The sequence below is a fragment of the Muntiacus reevesi genome, chromosome 6, assembly GCF_963930625.1.
Source record: "Muntiacus reevesi chromosome 6, mMunRee1.1, whole genome shotgun sequence".
Classification (NCBI taxonomy): Eukaryota; Metazoa; Chordata; class Mammalia; order Artiodactyla; family Cervidae; genus Muntiacus; species Muntiacus reevesi.
In genome coordinates, this window is record NC_089254.1 from 112,071,957 (window position 1) to 112,089,471 (window position 17,515).

General features: G+C 46.3%; 1 protein-coding gene across 3 annotated transcripts in view; it reads left to right on the plus strand.

Annotated features, from left to right (window-relative positions):
• DNAJB6 (DnaJ heat shock protein family (Hsp40) member B6) overlaps window positions 1–17,515 on the plus strand; it is a 54,082-nt gene that overhangs the window by 8,244 nt on the left and 28,323 nt on the right. For all 3 annotated transcript variants that reach the window (XM_065939613.1, XM_065939615.1, XM_065939616.1), the window contains exons 2-5: window positions 13,276–13,366; window positions 14,239–14,348; window positions 16,008–16,067; window positions 16,806–16,916. In XM_065939613.1, coding sequence (XP_065795685.1) covers window positions 13,302–13,366; window positions 14,239–14,348; window positions 16,008–16,067; window positions 16,806–16,916 — 346 coding nt within the window. In that variant the 5' untranslated portion in view covers window positions 13,276–13,301. The remainder of the gene's footprint in view (window positions 1–13,275; window positions 13,367–14,238; window positions 14,349–16,007; window positions 16,068–16,805; window positions 16,917–17,515) is intronic.

The following is a 17,515-nucleotide window of genomic DNA, read 5'->3' on the forward strand; positions in this document are numbered from 1 at the left end:
GTTTGTGTTGCCCATCAAGTTCCAAGGTTTCCCAGAGGAGCTGACACAGCACTCACAACTTGAGAAGAAAAACAGTAGTGGGATCCACTGTGCCTCCTGCAGTGGAAGAGCGAAGTGCTGACCCCTGGACCACCAGAGCATCCCTGGTGTCTGTACTTGAAATGCATGAAAGTCACTCCAGTTACCAGAGAGAGAAATACTAGGAATTTAGGGTACACCCTAAGAAATATAATTAACACTGCTATACGTTATATAGAAAAGTTAAGAGTAAATCCAAAGAGTTCTCATCACAAGGAAAAATACTTTTCTATTTCTTTCATTTTGTATTTATATGAGATGGTGGTGGTTGTTTAGTTGCTAAGTCATGTCTGACTCTTTTGTGACCCCATGAACTGTAGCCTGCCAGGCTACAGGCTCCTTTGTCCATGGGATTTCCCAGGCAAGAATACTGGAGTGGGTTGCCAGTTTCTTCTCTAGGAGATTTTCCTGACCCAGGGATCAAACCTAAGTCTCCTGCATTGGCGGGCAGGTTCTTTACCGCTGAGCCCCCAGGGGAGCCCCATATGAGATGATAGATGTTCACTAAACTGATTGTGGTAATCTTGTCATGATGCAAGTCAGATCGTGATTCTGTACACCTTAAATGTGCATAGTGGTATATGCCAGTTATGGCTCAATGAAACTGGACGGAAAAAAGACACATCAGCCATTCTTTTGATGTTCAGAATCCCTTCTGATCTGTGGATGTTTCGTCAGTTTTGTTCTGCTGTCATTTTGACATAGTTGTACTTTTTTTTCCTTTTGACTTATTTTAACTTTTTATTTTAAAACCATTGTGTGATTTATAGAAGAGTTGCAGAGATAATACAAGAATTTTCCTGTATGCCTCTTACCCAGCTTTCCTTAGTATAACATGTAACCATGGTGTGTTTATGAAAAATAAAAAATTAGGTTGGTATAGTACTGCAAACTACAGACTTCATTCACGTCACACCAGTTTCCCGCCCCACCCCCATCCCCCAGCATTCTCTTCCTGCCCCAGATACCAGTCCAGGAGCTCAGACGGCACTTAGTTATCATTTATTCTTAGTCACTTCCAAGCTGACACCGTTCTGCAGTCTTTCCTTGTTTTTTTCCTGACCAGGTCTGCAGTTTTTGTTAGTAGCATCTTTACTTTCTTGATTGACAGCATCTCCTAGGCTTGTCTTGTACCTTTCCTGTTCCAGACCTAGCATTAGCTAGGGCAGTAAAGCGTCATTCCGTGAATCCCCAGTGGAGCTGACCGTGTCCTTCAGAGCTGGTTTTCTCTGGTCTGGACAGCATGTTGTATCTGTTGTGATAGAGTTTGCATATTTATAGCTCATCTTGGCTGTGAGAAAAGAGGCTCCCACAGGATTTCAGAAAGGGTATGTGGTGCCACCAAAGATAGAGAAAAGTGACGGGGTTTGAGGGGTCTGCAGTGAGTGAACTGCACTAAACTGTGGATTGGTTTGTTGTGTGTGGGTGGAGCGGTGTAGAGCGTGGTGAGGGTTTCCAGCATGGAGTAGAATTATAGGAAAAGGCCAGGTGGGAGTGGGGAGGAAAGAGCATGAGATGTGGTCATGTTCTATTTGGGGTGTCTTGTCAGACATCCAAGTGGCTGTGTTGAGAGCCATCTGTCTATTTGTGTCTGAAATGCCAAAGTGAGGCCTGTGATTGGGGCTAACATTGAGGGAACCATTGCTCCATAAATGGTATTTTAATAACGGAGCAGATGAAAGCGCGGGAGTAGGGTGGGAGGCCTCTGAGCCCCCGGCGTTCCCACTGCTGACGGAGGGGAGCAGGCGGGCAGGTGGGGGGCAAGCTGGTGGCCTCCGAGAAGAAAGCCCAGTGTGCTTGGGGCTGCCAAGTTCGCCAGCCTGAGCCCTGAGAATGTGCCCTGGGTGTTAATGGGGGAAGTGCTTCCTCGTGACCGTTAATCAGTGAGGTTCAGGTGGGCTGCCTGGTGCTGGCCAGGACTGTGGTGAAGGCACTTCCTTCCTGGGCTGTCTCCACTGAGAAAGAAACAGCCCCCATGGCCTAGCGCCTCTGTCCCCAGTGCTGGTGCTGGTCCTGGGGATGGGCGGCTCTTCCCGGGGACGCAGTAGGTGCCAGCAACGGTCACCTTTGGCGGGCGTGGCCCGAGTTGAGGCCCATCCTGCCGTGTCTGTGCTACCGGCCTCGAGGGTCTTGCTCTTCCCACCATCGTCAGCACAGACACTGGCACATTGTTGCCAATGCAGGGCAAAGCGACTGGACTTAGGAAATCGTGAGCTTTGAACTAGGAACAAAGGTGTCTCTTGTTCACTCGGTAAGTTGTGTGTAACTGTGTGTGACCATGGACTGCAGCACCCCAAGCCTCCCTGTCCTCCTCTGTCTCCTGAAATGGGCTCAAACTCATGTCCATTGAGTCGGTGGTGCCATCCAGCCGTCTTATACTATCACCCCTTTTCTTCTCCTGACCTTAATCTTTCACAGCATCAGGGTCTTTTCCAGTGAGTCAGCTCTTCACATCAGGTGGTCAGACTATTGGAGCTTCAGCTTTAGTGTCAGTCTTTCCAGTGAATATTCAGGGTTGATTTCCTTTAGGATCAACTGATTTCATCTCCTTGAAGTCCAGGGGACTTTCAAGAGTCTTCTCCTGCAACGCAGTTCAAAAGCATCAATTCTTTGACACTTAACCTTCCCTGGTGGCTCAGATGGTAAAAGAATCTGCCTGCAATGCAGATAGACCTGGGTTCAGTCCCTGGGTTGGGAAGATCCCCTGGAGAAGGGAATGGCAACCCCCTCCAGTATTTTTACCTGGAGAATTTTGTGGACAGAATAACCTGTTGGGCTGCAGTCCATGGGGTTGAAAAGAGTTGGACACAACTGAGTGACTAACATTTTTAGCCTTCTTTATGGTCCAACTCTCACATCCGTACATGACAACTGGAAAAACCATAGCTTTGACTAAATGAACCTTTATTGGCAAAGTGATGTCTCTGCTTTTTAATACGCTATCTAGGTTTGTCACAGCTTTCCTTCCAAGGAGCAAGTGTCTTAATTTCATGGCTGCAGTCGCTGTCCGCAGTGATTCTGGAGCCCAGGAAAGTAAAATCTGTCACTGTTTTGATTGTTTCCCCATATATTTGCCATGAAGTGATGGGACCAGATGCCATGATCTTCATTTTTTGAATTTTGAGTTTTAAGCCAGCTTTTTCACTCTCCTCTTCGTTTTCTGCCGTCAGAGTGGTATCTGCGTTTGTTGATGTTTCTCCTGGCAGTCTTGATTTTGTGATTCATCCAGTATGGCATTTTGCATGATATACTACTGTACATATAAGTTAAATAAACAGGGTGACAATATACAGCCTTGACGTACTCCTTTCCCAGTTTTGAACCAGTCGGTTGTTCCATGTCCGGTTCTAACTGTTGCTTCTTGACCTGCATACAGATTTCTCAGGAGGCAGGTCAGGTGGTCTGGTATTCCCATCTCTTGAAGAATTTTCCACAGCTTATTGTGATCCACACAGTCAAAGGCTTTAGCATAGTCAGTGAAGCATAAGTAGATTTTGTTTGGATTCCCTTGCTTTTTCTAGGATCCAGTGGATGTTGGTGATTTGATCTCTGGTTCCTCTGCCTTTTCTAAACCCAACTTCTATATCTGGAAGTTCTTGGTTCACATACTGTTGAAGCCTGGCTTGAAGAATTTTGAGATTTATCTTGCTAGCCTGTGAAATGAGTGCAGTTGTGTGGTAGTTTGAACATTTCTTTGGCATTGCGTTTCTTTGGGTTTGAAATGAAAACTGACCTTTTCCTGTCCTGTGGCCCGTGCTTAGTTTTCCAAATTTGCTGGCATATTGAGTGCAGCACTTTAACAGTATCTTCTTTTAGGATTTGAAATAGCTCAGCTGAAATTTCATCACCTCTAGTTGCTTTGTTCATAGTGATGCTTCCCAAGGTCCGCTTGACTTCGCACTCGTAAGATGTCAGGCTCTCTCTAGATTGAGTGACCACACCGTCATGGTTATCTGAGTCAATAAGACCTTTCTGTATAGTTTTTCTGTATATTCCTGCCACCTCTTAATCTCTTCTGCTTCTGTTACGTCATTGTCATTTCTGTCTTTTATTGTACCCATCTTTGCATGAAATTTTTCCTTGGTATCTCCAGTTTTCTTGAAGAGATCTCTAGTCTTGCCCGTTCTGTTGTTTTCCTCTATTTCTTTGCGTTGTTCACTTAAGGCTTTTCTGTCTCCTTGATATTCTCTGGAACTCTGCATTCAGTTAGGTATATTTTTTCCTTTCACCTTTGCCTTCTGTTCCTTTTCTTTTCTCAGCTTTTTATAAGTCCTCAGGAAACCACTTAGCCTTTTTGCATTTTTTTTCTTAGGGATGGATTTGGTCACCACCTCTTGTGCAGTGTTATAGACCTCCGTCCATAGTTCTTCAGGCATCCTGTCTATCAGATCTAATCCCTTGAATTTATTCGTCACCTCCACTGCATAATCAGAATGGATTTGATTTAGGTCATACCTGAATAGCCTAGTGGTTTTCCCTACTTTTTTCAGTTTAAACCTGAGTTTTGCAACAAGGAGCTGATTGAGCTGAGCCACAGTTGACTCCAGGTCTTGTTTTGCTGACTGTATAGAGCTTCTCCACCTTTGACTGCAAAGATTTTGATGTTGGCCATCTGGTGATGTCCGTGTGTAGAGTCGTCTTGTGTTGTTGGAAGGTGTTTGCTATGACTGATGCATTCTCTCGACAGAGCTCTGTTAGCCTTTGCCTTGCTTCATTTTGTACTCCACAGCCAAACTTGCCTGTTACTCCAGGTATCTCTCGTCTTCCTACTTTTCGTATTCCAATCCGCAGTGATGAAAAAGACATCTTTTTTTTTTTGGTGTTAGTTCCAAAAGGTCTCGTAAGTTTTCACAGAACCGTTCAACTGTAGCTTTTTCGACATTAATGGTTGGGCATAGACTTGGATTACCGGGATGTTGAGTGGTTTGCCTTGGAAGTGAACTGAGATGATTCTGTCGTTTTTTAGTTTGCACCCCAGTACTGCATTTTGGACCCTTTTGTTGACTGTGAGAGCTACTCCATTTCTTCTAAGGGATTCTTGCCCACATTAGTAGTTTTAATTGTCATCTGAGTTACATTTGCCCATTCTCATTCATTTTAGTGATTCCTAAAAGTGTCAGTGTTCATTCTTGCCATCTTGACAATGTGCAGTATACCTTGATTCATGGACCTAACATTCCAGGTTTATATACAGTATTGTTCTTTACAGCATCGAACTTTACTTTCACCACCAGACACATCCAAAACTCAGCATCAGTTCAGCTTTGGCCCAGCCTCTTCATTCTTTCTGGAACTATTTCTCTGCTCTTTTCTATTAGCATTTTAGACATCTACCGACCTGGGGGACTCATCTCTGGCGTCATATCTTTTTGCCTTTTCATACAGTTAATGGGGTTTTTGAGGCAAGAATATTGGAGTGGTTTTCCATTCTCTCCTCCAGTGGAGCACATTTTGTTAGAACTGTCCACCATGACCCGTCCGTCTTGGGTGGCCGGGTATGACATGGTTCATAGCTTCATTGAGTTACGCGTGACTGTGATCCATGTGATCATTCTGGTTAGCTTTCTGTGGTTGTGTGTTTGCTTCTGGAGGCTGTGGAATTGTAGTTCTTGCCTCTTCTGTCTGCCCTCTGACGGATGAGGATTAATGGCTTATGCAGGTTTCCTGATGGGAGGGACTGGCTGTGGGGAAAACTCAGCCTTGCTCTGGTGGAGACCCTCGCACACTCCCAGGCACGTCTGACTCGGTCTCCTGTGGGGTCACTGCTCCTTTGCCTGGGTCCTGGTGCGCACATGCTGGTCTGTGTGCTCTGCAGGGGTCTGTTCCCCCAGCCCGGGGAGGTTCTGAAGTGTCTAAGCGGTGGCATTGGGTACACTGGGGCTCTGTGTTTCAGAGTGGTTCAGGCAGTGGCTTACTCTTAGGAGAGGGAAGCGCCGTCCTGAGGCTTCTCCCTTCATCCCTTTGGTGACTGTGGTCTCGTAGGGTCTCCCCACATGTTTCTGCTGGGCGCTGAGATGTCCCCTCGTAGCAGCAGCAGCTGGAGCTCAGAAGTCACAGTAACCGCCGGGGGAATCACTTGTCAGCAGAGGGTCAGTTAGTCGTCTCATGTTAGCTGAGTCCGTTGTTAGCAGATTGGAGTACAGGTGGCTGCCTGCTGGTTCCTGCTGCGCTCGAACTGCCCCTGGCCGTGGGCAGGTATCTCATCCCCGAAGGTGTGCGGTTGCTGGGCGCCTACCAGCCGTGTCTTCTGAGCAGTGTGCTTTGGATTGTGGAACTACCAGTGAGAAACACTTCTATATTATAATTGGGTGCTCACTCCCATATCTGATTGCATTTAAAACAAGATACCCGATACTTTTTGTTGAGCATACGCAGACACAATTGAAAAAAACTGTACATTGAACAACCTTGTACACAAAAGTACATTCTCCAGTTAGTGTTTTGTTAATCTGTTATGTATCTGTCATAGCTGATTTTAATGTTAAAATGATTGGATAAATTACAAGAAAATAGTAACCATATAGTTTTTTCTAATTTGTAATTTAAAAAAACTCTGGGATTTTATTTGCTAAAGATATCTATTAATATTTTTATATTCTAAAGAAGGGCAAATGTTGTCTGTTTTGAGTTCTTAACCTTCTAACGTCTGTAGCTTTTATTAATGTATTTGGGGTCCTTAATTTCATTTTGGCCAGTTGATGAAATTGATAAGTAGTTCATGTACGTCGAATATCCTAACATCCTTATAATTTTTTTGACCCAAAAGCGTTCTTAAAAAACGTTTGTTACCACAGCTATTTCTTTGTGGTCTCAGATATTGTTTAAGTATACTCCATCTTGTGGGTGTATGCTTGGTATTTTATAGCTGTTAGTTCCAGGTCCCTGTTTTATGTCCCATTACATCAGGTCTGTTAAATGTGCTCAAATCTTACAAGTTAACTCTCTGTCCGATTAATCATATGATTGTGGGTGTGTCTTTTAAAAATATTTTTTTTATAAATTTCAGCATAGCTTATTTTTTACATGACAGAAAATGCACCCTGTTACATTCACATTGTTGTGTGTTTTATCAGCACCATCATCTCCAGAACATTTCTGTCCTCCCACCTTGAAACTCTACACCCACTAAAGGGTAACTCCCCACTCCCCCTCCATCCAGCCCTGTGGGAATGTTTCCTTTTTCCCCTTGTAATGCACTTCCTGATTGGAAGTCGTGGAGGCCTTGTGAGTTTATCCGCGTGAATCTGTGGTTCCCCAGCAGGCCGTGTTCCACTGCTTCCTTTCATAGACGCCTGTTGCTGACACATGCCTCCTTCTATAGACTCCTTTGCTGACACTTGCCTCCTTGGTGTGCCCTTGTGTGTCTTTCTGCACCACGACTTTGGATTTTTTTCTGTCTCTTGAGTGTACAGTTGACTCTTGAACAATGTGGGACTTAGAGGTGCAGATCCCCTGCAGTTGAAAAGCTGCGCATGACTCTCGACTCCCCCAAAACGTACCTAGTAGCCTGCTGCTGACTGGAGCCTTGCCAGTAATGCAGCATTGATTAGCACATTCTTTGTGTGTTATGTTGCTGTAGTCTTAAAGTAAGCTAGAGAAGATATTTAAAAACTTCTTTAAGAGAAACTGTATTAACTGCATTTATTTATTGATGCTCTACGTTTATATTATTACAAGATGGATTGTCTCTCACTATCTACATCAGTGTTGTCTTACATGATACCAAATCCTGTAGATGTGTTCGTAACATGGGCCAAGAAAAGTGAAAAGATAGCGTAAGGAAGAAATTCCTGGTGGTTTTTAAGTATAATGCATCCATTATAATGAAGTGGGAGCAGTGTGGTTGCTTTATGGTGGCCTAGCCTATACGCTAGTGAATCCACTGTGACATGTGACAGTATTGTGCTGTCACATACTGACATTGTGACAGTATTATACTCATTCATAATACGGTGTTGGAAACATATTTAAAAAAAGAACCCACCTACCTATGATGATAAACTGGTACTGGGGGGAGAGACGTACTGTGTAAATATGTAATCCTTTGAAAGCAAAGTTACAGAACAGAAAACTAAAATGTTGCTGTTCAATCATTTTGTATTAAACGTCACTCCCTTAGCCTTTGCATTCTTGACAGTTTTAAAAGATTTTTCAGTATTTCTAGGCTACATGGTTCTTCCGTGAGCTTTCTTAAGTTGTAAGTCTCCAAAAAATCTTTACCAATATTGAGAAATATTGAGAAAAATACGCATGCAAGTAGACCTGTGCAGCCAAACCTGCCTTATGCAAAGGTCATTTGTAGTTTTTAAAAAATCCAGTTTTAATGAAACTAAGGTGCCCAGTGCACACTTTAAACTTGGAGCAGTTGAATGTCGGTTGTGTCTGCATAAAGCTGGAGAAACCGCCTAAGACACCGTTAGGAAGTCACTGATCTTACTTTCGTTACTGTTGGAATTAAATGAGGTACTGTTTACAGAACACTTAGAATTATTCTCACTAACCATGTTTTGTTAAAATAAGAAATATTAAAGTCCTGCTTGGTGCTTTTTCACAGAGTTTCCTGTGTGCACCTTCCTGTCATCAATAAGGTTACATTTTATTTTAAAAAATTAGATACAATTGACTGGAGACTTGCTGATTTGAATCGTTTCTGTATTGCTGTGATTGCCACCTGAGTTAGCCTACACCCCTTTCATTGTGAAATGACCATTCCTTGGAGGGATAGCATTTAAGATCTGGTTTCCTAGCGACTCTGAATGAATGACACAGTCTTGTGGGCAGCAGTGACCGTGTGGGCATTAGATCGCCACAGCTCACTGAAAACTCCCCACACCATTAGGTGTGTGCAAGCTGGTGGTAAAGTTAACTGCTCTCTGGAGATCGGCGGTAAAGAAGCGCCAGCAGTGCAGGAGATGGAGGCTTGATCCTGGGGTCAGAAGATCCCCTGGAGGAGGGAATGGCAACCCACTCCAGTGTTCTTGCCTGGAGAATCCCAGGGACAGAGGAGCCTAGTGGGCTACAGTCCATGGAGTCGCAAAGAGTCAGACACGACTGAGCAAGTAAAGCAACAAACTTCTCCAGCCCAGCTTTCTCTTGTCTCCCAATCCTGGGATTGTATTTGGTGGCTTTGGGGTGCTGGGGGCATTGTGGGTTAGTGGAGGCGGTGGGACTGCCTTCGCGGTTCTGAGGCTTAATGCTTCGATTCTCAGTGATGCCGTTTTCCAGTTTAGTGGGGAGTTTTTCTCGTCCCCTTTTCCTGCAATTACAGCCTTTCAGTTCACTCGCTCAGTCGTGTCCAACTCTTTGCAACCCCATGAACTGCAGCACACCAGGCTTCCCTGTCCATCACTGACTCCCAGAGCTTACTCAAACTCATGTCCATGGAATCGGTGCTGCCATCCAACCATCTCATCCTCTGTCAACCCCTTCTCCCACCTTCAATCTTTCCCAGCATCGGGGTCTGGGAGTCAGTTCTTTGCATCAGGTGGCCAAAGTATTGGCACTTCAGCTTCAGCATCAGTCCTTCCAGTGACTGTTCAGGACTGACCTCCTTTAGGATGGACTGGTTGGCTCTCCTTGCAGTCCAAGGGATTCTCAAGAGTCTTCTCCAACATCACAGTTCAAAAGCATCAATTCTTCAGTGCTGAGCTTTCTTTATGGCCCAACTCTCACATCCATACATGACCACTGGAAAAACCATAGCCTTGACTAGATGGACCTTTGTTGGCAAAGTAACGTCTTTGCTTTTTAATATGCTGTCTAGGTTGGTCATAACTTCTTCCAAGGAGTTTTTTTAATTTCTTTTCATTTCATGGCTGCAGTCAACCATCTGCAGTGATTTTGGAGTCTAAAAAGATAAAATGTGTCACTGTTTCCATTGTTTCCCCATTTATTTGCCATGAAGTGATGGGACCAGATGCCACGATCTTATTAGTTTTCTGAATGTTGAGTTTAAGCCAGGTTTTTCACTCTCCTCTTTGACTTTCATCAAGAGGCTCTTTAGTTCTTCACTTTCTGCCATAAGGCTGGTGTCATCTGCATATCTGAGGTTATTGATATTTCTCCTGACAGTCTTGATTCCAGCTTGTGCTTCCTCCAGCCCAGCATTTCACATGATGTACTCTGCATAGAAGTTAAATAAACAGGGTGACAATATACAGCCCTAACATAACTCCTTTCCCAATTTGGAACCAGTCTGTTGTTCCATGTCCAGTTTTAACTGTTGCTTTTTGACTGGCACATAGATTTCTCAGGAGGCAGGTCAGGTGGTCTGGTATTCCCACCTCTTGAAGAATTTTCCAGTTTGTTGTGATCCACACAGTCAAAGGTTTTGGCGTAGTCAGTGAAGCAAAAGGAGATGCTTTTATTGATTTCTCTTGCTTCTTCAGTGATCCAGCTGATGCTGGCAGTTTGATCTCTGGTTCCTCTGCCTTTTCTAAAACCAGCTTGAATATCTGGAAGTTCATGGTTCACATACTGTTGAATCCCAGCTTAGAGAATTTTGAGCATTACTTTGCTAGCGTGTGAGATGAGTGCTAGAACTAACACCCAAAAAAGATGTCCTTTTCATCATAGGGACGAATGCAAAAGTAGGATGTCAAGAGATATGTGAAATAACAGGCAAATTTGGCCTTGAAGTACAGAATGAAGCAGGGCAAAGGCTAACGGTTTTGCCAAGAAAACTCACTGGTCATAGCAAATATCCTCTTCCTGCAACACAAGAGAAGACTCTACGCATGGACGTCACCGGATGGTCAATACCAAAATCAGATTGATCATATTCTTTGCAGCCACAGAATGGAGAAGCTCTATACAGTCAGCAAAAACAACACCGGGAGCTGACTGTGGCTCAGATCATGAACTCCTTCTTGCCAAATTCAGACTTTAATTGAAGAAAGTAGGGAAAACCAGTAGAGCATTCAGGTATGACCTAAAGCAAATCCCTTACGATCATACAGTGGAAGTGACAAATAAATTCATGATATTAGATCTGATAGACAGAGTGCCTGAAGAGGCTGGACAGAGGTTCGTGACATTGTACAGGAGGAGGCAGTGAGTAAGACCATCCCCAAGAAAAAGAAGTGCAAAAAAGGCAAAATAGCTGTCTGAGGAGGTCTTAAAAAACAAATAGCTGTGAAAAGAAGAGGAGCTAAAGGCAAAGGAGAAAAGGAAAGATATGCCCATTTGAATGCAGTGTTCCAAAGAGTAACAAGGAGAAATAAGAAAGCCTTCCTCAGTGATCAATGCAAGAGAAATAGAGGAAAAATAGTAGAATGGGAAAGACTAGAGATCTCAAGAAAATTAGAGATACCAAGGGAACATTTCATGCAAAGGTGGGTACAATAAAGGACAGAAATGGTATGAACCTAACAGAAGCAGAACTTATTAAGAAGAGGTGGCAAGAATAAACAGAACTGTATAAAAAAGATCTTAAAAAAAAAAAAAAAGATCTTTACAACCCAGTCAGTCATGATGGTGTGATCACTCACCTAGAGCCAGACATCCTGGAATGTGAAGTCAAGCGGGCCTTAGGAAGTGTCACTATGAACAAAGCTAGTGGAGGTGGTGGAATTCCAGTTGAGCTATTTCAAGCCAAAGATGATGCTGTGAAAGTGCTGCACTCAATATGCCAGCTAATTTGGAAAATTCAGCAGTGGCCACAGGACTGGAAAAGGTCAGTTTTCATTCCAGTCCTGAAGGTGGTGCCAAGAAATGTTGGAACCTTTAGAGGAACCTGTATTCTGTGGATCCTCATCGCAGCTGTTCGTTTCCTGTCCAGCAAAACAAGTCCCATCTTGAAAACACAGCAAGAACAAAACCGCCCCCCAATCTCGGGATCACCATTCTTGGTGTAATTAACTGTTTCTGGTACTTGAGGTCCTGCTTTCCTGGGCGCTCAGCTGGCTCTTCAGATGTGTGTGTTGGGTTTTTACCTATCACTTTACCTATCACTGGGGAGTTTGAGTTGGTCAGAGGGGTTTCTAGTTTTGATTCTGCTTTGATATCTATTATTTTCTGCGTGAAGTCGTTGGACTGGTAAGGAGGGCTTCTCCCTGTGTCTTTCTGATGCTCAGATAGATGCAGCCAGCCTTCTATAAATTCAAGGAGGGCTGTGCCGGCGGGTGTGCATACCTGCATGCTGAGTCACGATGCAGCAGACTTGTTTTTTTTACCATGAGTTGCTCCCCAGTTTGGAAAAGTGGAAACACAATACAGTTGTGCGCCCGGTGTGGAGAGACACAGTGTGTTCCGGTTGGGGCCATATTTATATCTAACCTCAGCAGAATGGTCTCAGGGAGGTTATGGTCTCGTAAATTTGTTTACAGTCAGAATATTTCTTCTCAAAACGTGGTCTTAGAATTTGGGGGAAGGCTACTGAAAGCCTGGCTTCAGTTCAGGGCTCAGTTGCCAAACAGAAAACCTTGACTTACTGGCTGAAATAATTCTGAATGCTTGTGTGGTGTAGGTCTGTTTCAGGTCAGTTGTTGGTCATTGGTTTAATGAGGTGGCTTAGCCAGTCAGATTAGAGATGGACTTCGCTGGACTTCACGTCTTGAGAGGCGGCAGGTGTGTCAGTCGTGATTGGCGTGTGACTCGAGGCCCCACCGTTGTAGAGGAGGTGAACGCGGGGGTTCCCGTCCCGTGAGTCCCTGCAGGCCCGCTCCGAGGCTGCCGTCTCCCTGCGCTGCCGGCAGGGTGGTGCTGGAGGCCCGGGAGGCAGTCACAGGAACAGCCCCGAGTCAGAGCTCCGAGTCAGGCGGGGCAGCCTGCCGTGGAGGGTGTCTGCGGTTCCCTGTGGCGTCCCCAGGCTGGGGACGGGGTGCCGGTCAGGTGGCTGCAGTCTTGCCCAGCGCCCGGCACAGGGCGTGAGGAGGGGACGACGCTCCAGTCGGTCTGGACCAGGGGCCTGGCAGCTGGTGGGCAGCGGGCCCCAAGGCTGCTGCAGAGTCACCTGTCGGTTTTATTTAGTTGAGGCTATTCTTAGCCTATTTCAAAGCGTTTTTTCCTACATCAGGAAGGGTCTTAGGGTGTGAGACTTGGAAGCGGCTCCCAGACGAGGCTCTGGGCTGACAGGCTGGTGGTTAGTGCCCGGGCGAGGTGACAGCTCCCACCTCCTTCTCCGTCCCCCCACCCCGTACCCCCGCTACCAGCCCAGCCTGGACCGTCTCGTCACTGACCGTGGATTTCTGATTGCAGGACTCGTTCCAGCAGCCTGTTAAAACATGGTGGATTACTATGAAGTTCTAGGCGTGCAGAGACACGCCTCGGCCGAGGATATTAAGAAGGCGTAAGTAATCGTGTTCTGAAAGAGTGCCTCTGCGCACCTGTGGTGTGACTTTTCACGGCCTCTGGAAGCCAGATGGCGGTTTGCGTGCTGTGAGTTTCTGCTGCGGTCTAGTTGGAATGTTAGATAGCGGTTAACAAGTTAGCTTGTGCCTCTTCAGACCTAGGCCCACCTGTCATTCAGGGAGAAGGCCACTTGGTTTCCTCTGGTACTGTATCTTGGGACATGGACTCCATTTCTGCTGGAATTAGATCAGAAACGCACTGAGGGTATGAGATCAGCCCAAAGAACTTTGATGTTGGACTTAAAACAGGACTGCCTTGGCGCTCATGGGGCGCCGCCATGACGTCCTCGTGGGCTTGCTTCCAGTCCCCGCCATGTGGCCGGTTCCGGTCCAGGTGGCGTTTGAACCCTGCATCCCTGTGTCCTTGCTGCAGCTTTGTGACCAGGGCCTGGCCCCAGGGACGGACCTGAGGAAAGTCTCAGGTCACAGGCAGCTCTCAGGGTAAACTGGGATCTATTTGAGTCACTTGGTATTAATGTATAGCAGAAAATGGATGGTGTTTCAGCTGTGTCACAGTGGGCTGTGGGATTTCTCACGCTGTGCATGGTCACACCCAGGAACGCCATGGTGCAGGACTCTTCTTAAATAGGGTGTGACTGGCTTAGAGATCACCACCCAGAGGGGTGGGCCTGTCCTCTGTTCTCATACGCGGGTGTGGGGGGCGTCACTGCTGCTGCCCCTGGGGGAAGGGCAGGGTGTGTCTGTCTGGTCTCTGATTAGAGCTCTTGCTTTGAAAATGCTTGCTTCATGTGACATGTTAGACACCACCCTGGATGTCGGATGTGATCAGTACCCTTAACTCCTTTTTAAGATATCGGAAACTGGCACTGAAGTGGCATCCAGATAAAAACCCCGAGAACAAGGAAGAAGCGGAGAGAAAATTCAAGCAAGTAGCTGAGGCGTATGAGGTGTTGTCAGACGGTGAGTGGGGAGTGTGGGGGCTGCACCCCCCGGGCGGGGCCTGCAGAGGGAGGCGTGGCCGGGGGGTTTGAGGCCGTGAGGGGGGTTTTCTGGGCAGACTGGGCGTCCTGTCCCTGCCAGCCTCCCAATAAGGCCCTGTGAGTGCTGCAGGCGCCCTGGCCTCCAGGAGTCTCCTGGGTGGCTCTGTGAGAGGACGGGCAGGCCCAGACGCTGCCTGGCGCTGGAGGCCGCCTGGGTTGGGGTGTCGTGGCCTCTCGCCCCCGCCCTTTCCTGAGCGCCCGGCGCTGAGGTGCTCACCTCCCCCTTGGAAGGCCCTCCTGAGTGTTGGGAAGTCAGGTGTTGCGCACACAGTTGAGGTTTGGACTCCACAGCTTATAGATTTCCCTGCCCTGTTGGAGTTAGGAATTGAAGAGCACTGGAAGCTCAGGTCTGTTGGTTTAGTTTCAGGGATCGTACAGAGAGTGTTAGCCAGGCCTTGGGTTCTCAGTAAGAACAGCCTTGGGGCAGGGAGCGGACTGTGGAACTTTGTAAGAAAACTGGAAAAGTACTGACACCACCTTGCCAGGAAGCAGTTCTGAATGACCTGGTGTGAATCAAGGCCAAGGCATCTAAAAGGCTAGAGGTGGATTCACTGAGCAGAGGAAGTGGACACCTGCTTTATTTTAAAAGAAGGCTTAGTCATCTTACTTCACGAGTATCTTTTGTCATTGACTGTCGTTGTCCTGTTTGTGTGCCTGATCCAGCACTCCCAGATTTGTGGATTCACAGACCAAGAACATTAGAAAATTTGAGAAGTAAATTCAAATGTCAAACGTGATTTTTGGCAGCAGTAGAACCTTTAAACTCCCATGAAAATGCTACTTTTTGTGTGTTTTTGTAAGGGGGAGTATATTCTTCATGCGTCCTTAGGAAGCCTTCAGTTCCAGGAGTCACCGGCACAGACCCACAGTTACTGTTCTTAAGGCTCTGATGACCACACTTGTTTCCCCATTACCCCGTTACTTGCCACACACAGGTGTGTCTACAGAAGCTACGTGTCTGAGCAGGGCTGCACTGTGACTGCTCCTATTCTAGAGCCTGAGTGGCGAGACGGCTGTCGTCCGGGCTTGGGCGGGGGCTGCTGCCTCACCCAGGGCCGAGCCAGGCTGCGGGCCGTCCCCCAGTGTGGCTCCTTTCTACCCTCACCCAGGCCCTGTCCTGGTCCTGGTCGTGCCCTGGGTCTTCTCCCCAAGTTGGACTTTGGAGTGAGGTCCATGTTTAGGTGTGGAGTTGCTTTGCAACTTTGTAGTGGGGTTTTGATGGAGTGCATGGGCACACGTTGAGCAGTAGAGTGAAATTAAGTTTTTTTCTTTTTTTTTAATAAGTCTTTTAAATTTAACTTAAAAATACTCTGAGGTGTTTTTAAGGGAGTGTTGTTGGTCAGTCCCTAAGTTGCAGCCGATTCTTTGCAACCCTGGGGACTGCAGCCCACCAGACTTTGATGGCCTTAAGTGTCCCTGCTTCCTATTTTCACTTACAGTAAGGGAGTCCTAGCTCTTCAAAAGGAGTTGTGGACATTGAGAGCTGTGGTGGGTCTTTGGTTTACAGCTACAGAAACGTTTTATTGAATTTGAGGGAAGAGAGCTCGGTCATTACTGACTTGTCTTTTTAAATTTATAGCTAAAAAACGGGACATCTATGACAGATACGGCAAAGAAGGATTAAATGGTGGTGGTGGAGGTACGTGCGTCGACACGGGTCTTTCTCCTGGCCTCGTGATGAAAAGAGGTGGTCTGATGACACAGTCTTACGGGGATTCAGTCTGTCAGTAAATACGGATGCAGTTTGGAGAGTGGGTTGAACTGGGGAGAGGAAGGAGAAATTGATAGCCTGGAAAAGGCCTATTAAAAATCTTGTTGTACTAGAAAGTACATACTGGTGTACCTTTTGTAGATATTAAATAATGTAAAACTTTATTATAACACACTGTGAGTTTGTACCCTGGGATCAATACTGGATGTTGTGTCAAAAATCCTCACTGGATGTTCTATCAAAAAACTAAATAACCACCGAAGTAACTGCTGCTGGTGGTGAGGCTTAGATGCGTCTGTTTTTGATGAAAAGTTATGCAGTAACCTGCTGTCCTGTGAGCTCCACGGGGGGTGTTGGGACACGCACGCTTCAGACCTCCTGTACACACACCTGAACACCTGTTTCTGAGCCTGAAATGCTGTGTGTTGGTGACGCATCCAGAGTTGGTGGCAGTCCTCAGCACGCGTGTGACTGGGGGATGTTGACCTGCATGCGTTTCCCAGCTCCCGGTGCAGGAGGCTTTGCTCTCAGCAGGACTTGAGCGAGCTTCGGGTTTATGAAACTTTTTCCTTCTTTGGGTCAGGATGCGTGTAGTAATGTTTTGTAGACAGTGGTTATGTGCCTGCCACGTGGGAGTCCCTGACTGAGCTGTGCTTGCTTCTGTAGGTGGAAGTCACTTCGACAGTCCGTTTGAGTTTGGCTTCACATTCCGAAACCCAGAAGACGTCTTCAGGGAATTTTTTGGTGGAAGGGACCCATTTTCATTCGACTTCTTCGGTAAGTTCATCATCTGGGTCGTCGTTTACGTAACGTTCATGACTCACGAAGATGGACACACCCTTACCCTTTCACCACTGTTGTAACCTGTCCTTAAACTTGCTATCTGAGCAGTACGTGAGTTTAACTAAATCCTTTTCCCTTCTTCCTTTGGAAGATGTTTCGGAATTTATACCTTGCACGTTAACATAATAAGGGTTTGAATGTGGAATTTACACCTTGCACATGAACATCATAAAGGTTTGAATGAGTTGTGTCCTTGGCCGTGTGTTTCACTCATTAGCTTCCTCTGCAGTGGGAAGGAGGTGGGGCTGCTCCTGGTGGGACAGTGAATTCTTTGAATTTCCCATGTAGGAGTCTGATTGAAAACACTAAGCATCAAGGCAGATGTTGCTCAGAAGACGTTTGATCCATAAACTTGTCTTTGTTTTTCTGATTGTGGTGTTAGGACTGTTGAGTTTGCAGTTCTTGGAAAGAAAGGACACCTCTAGAGCAAGGCACCATGAGTGTTCATCTTTGAGAATAGCTTTGCTGGGAGACCTTGCTGCTCTGGCTGCTCGTCGCTGTAGGAGAGGGCTCCCAGCCGCCGGCCTCCACGT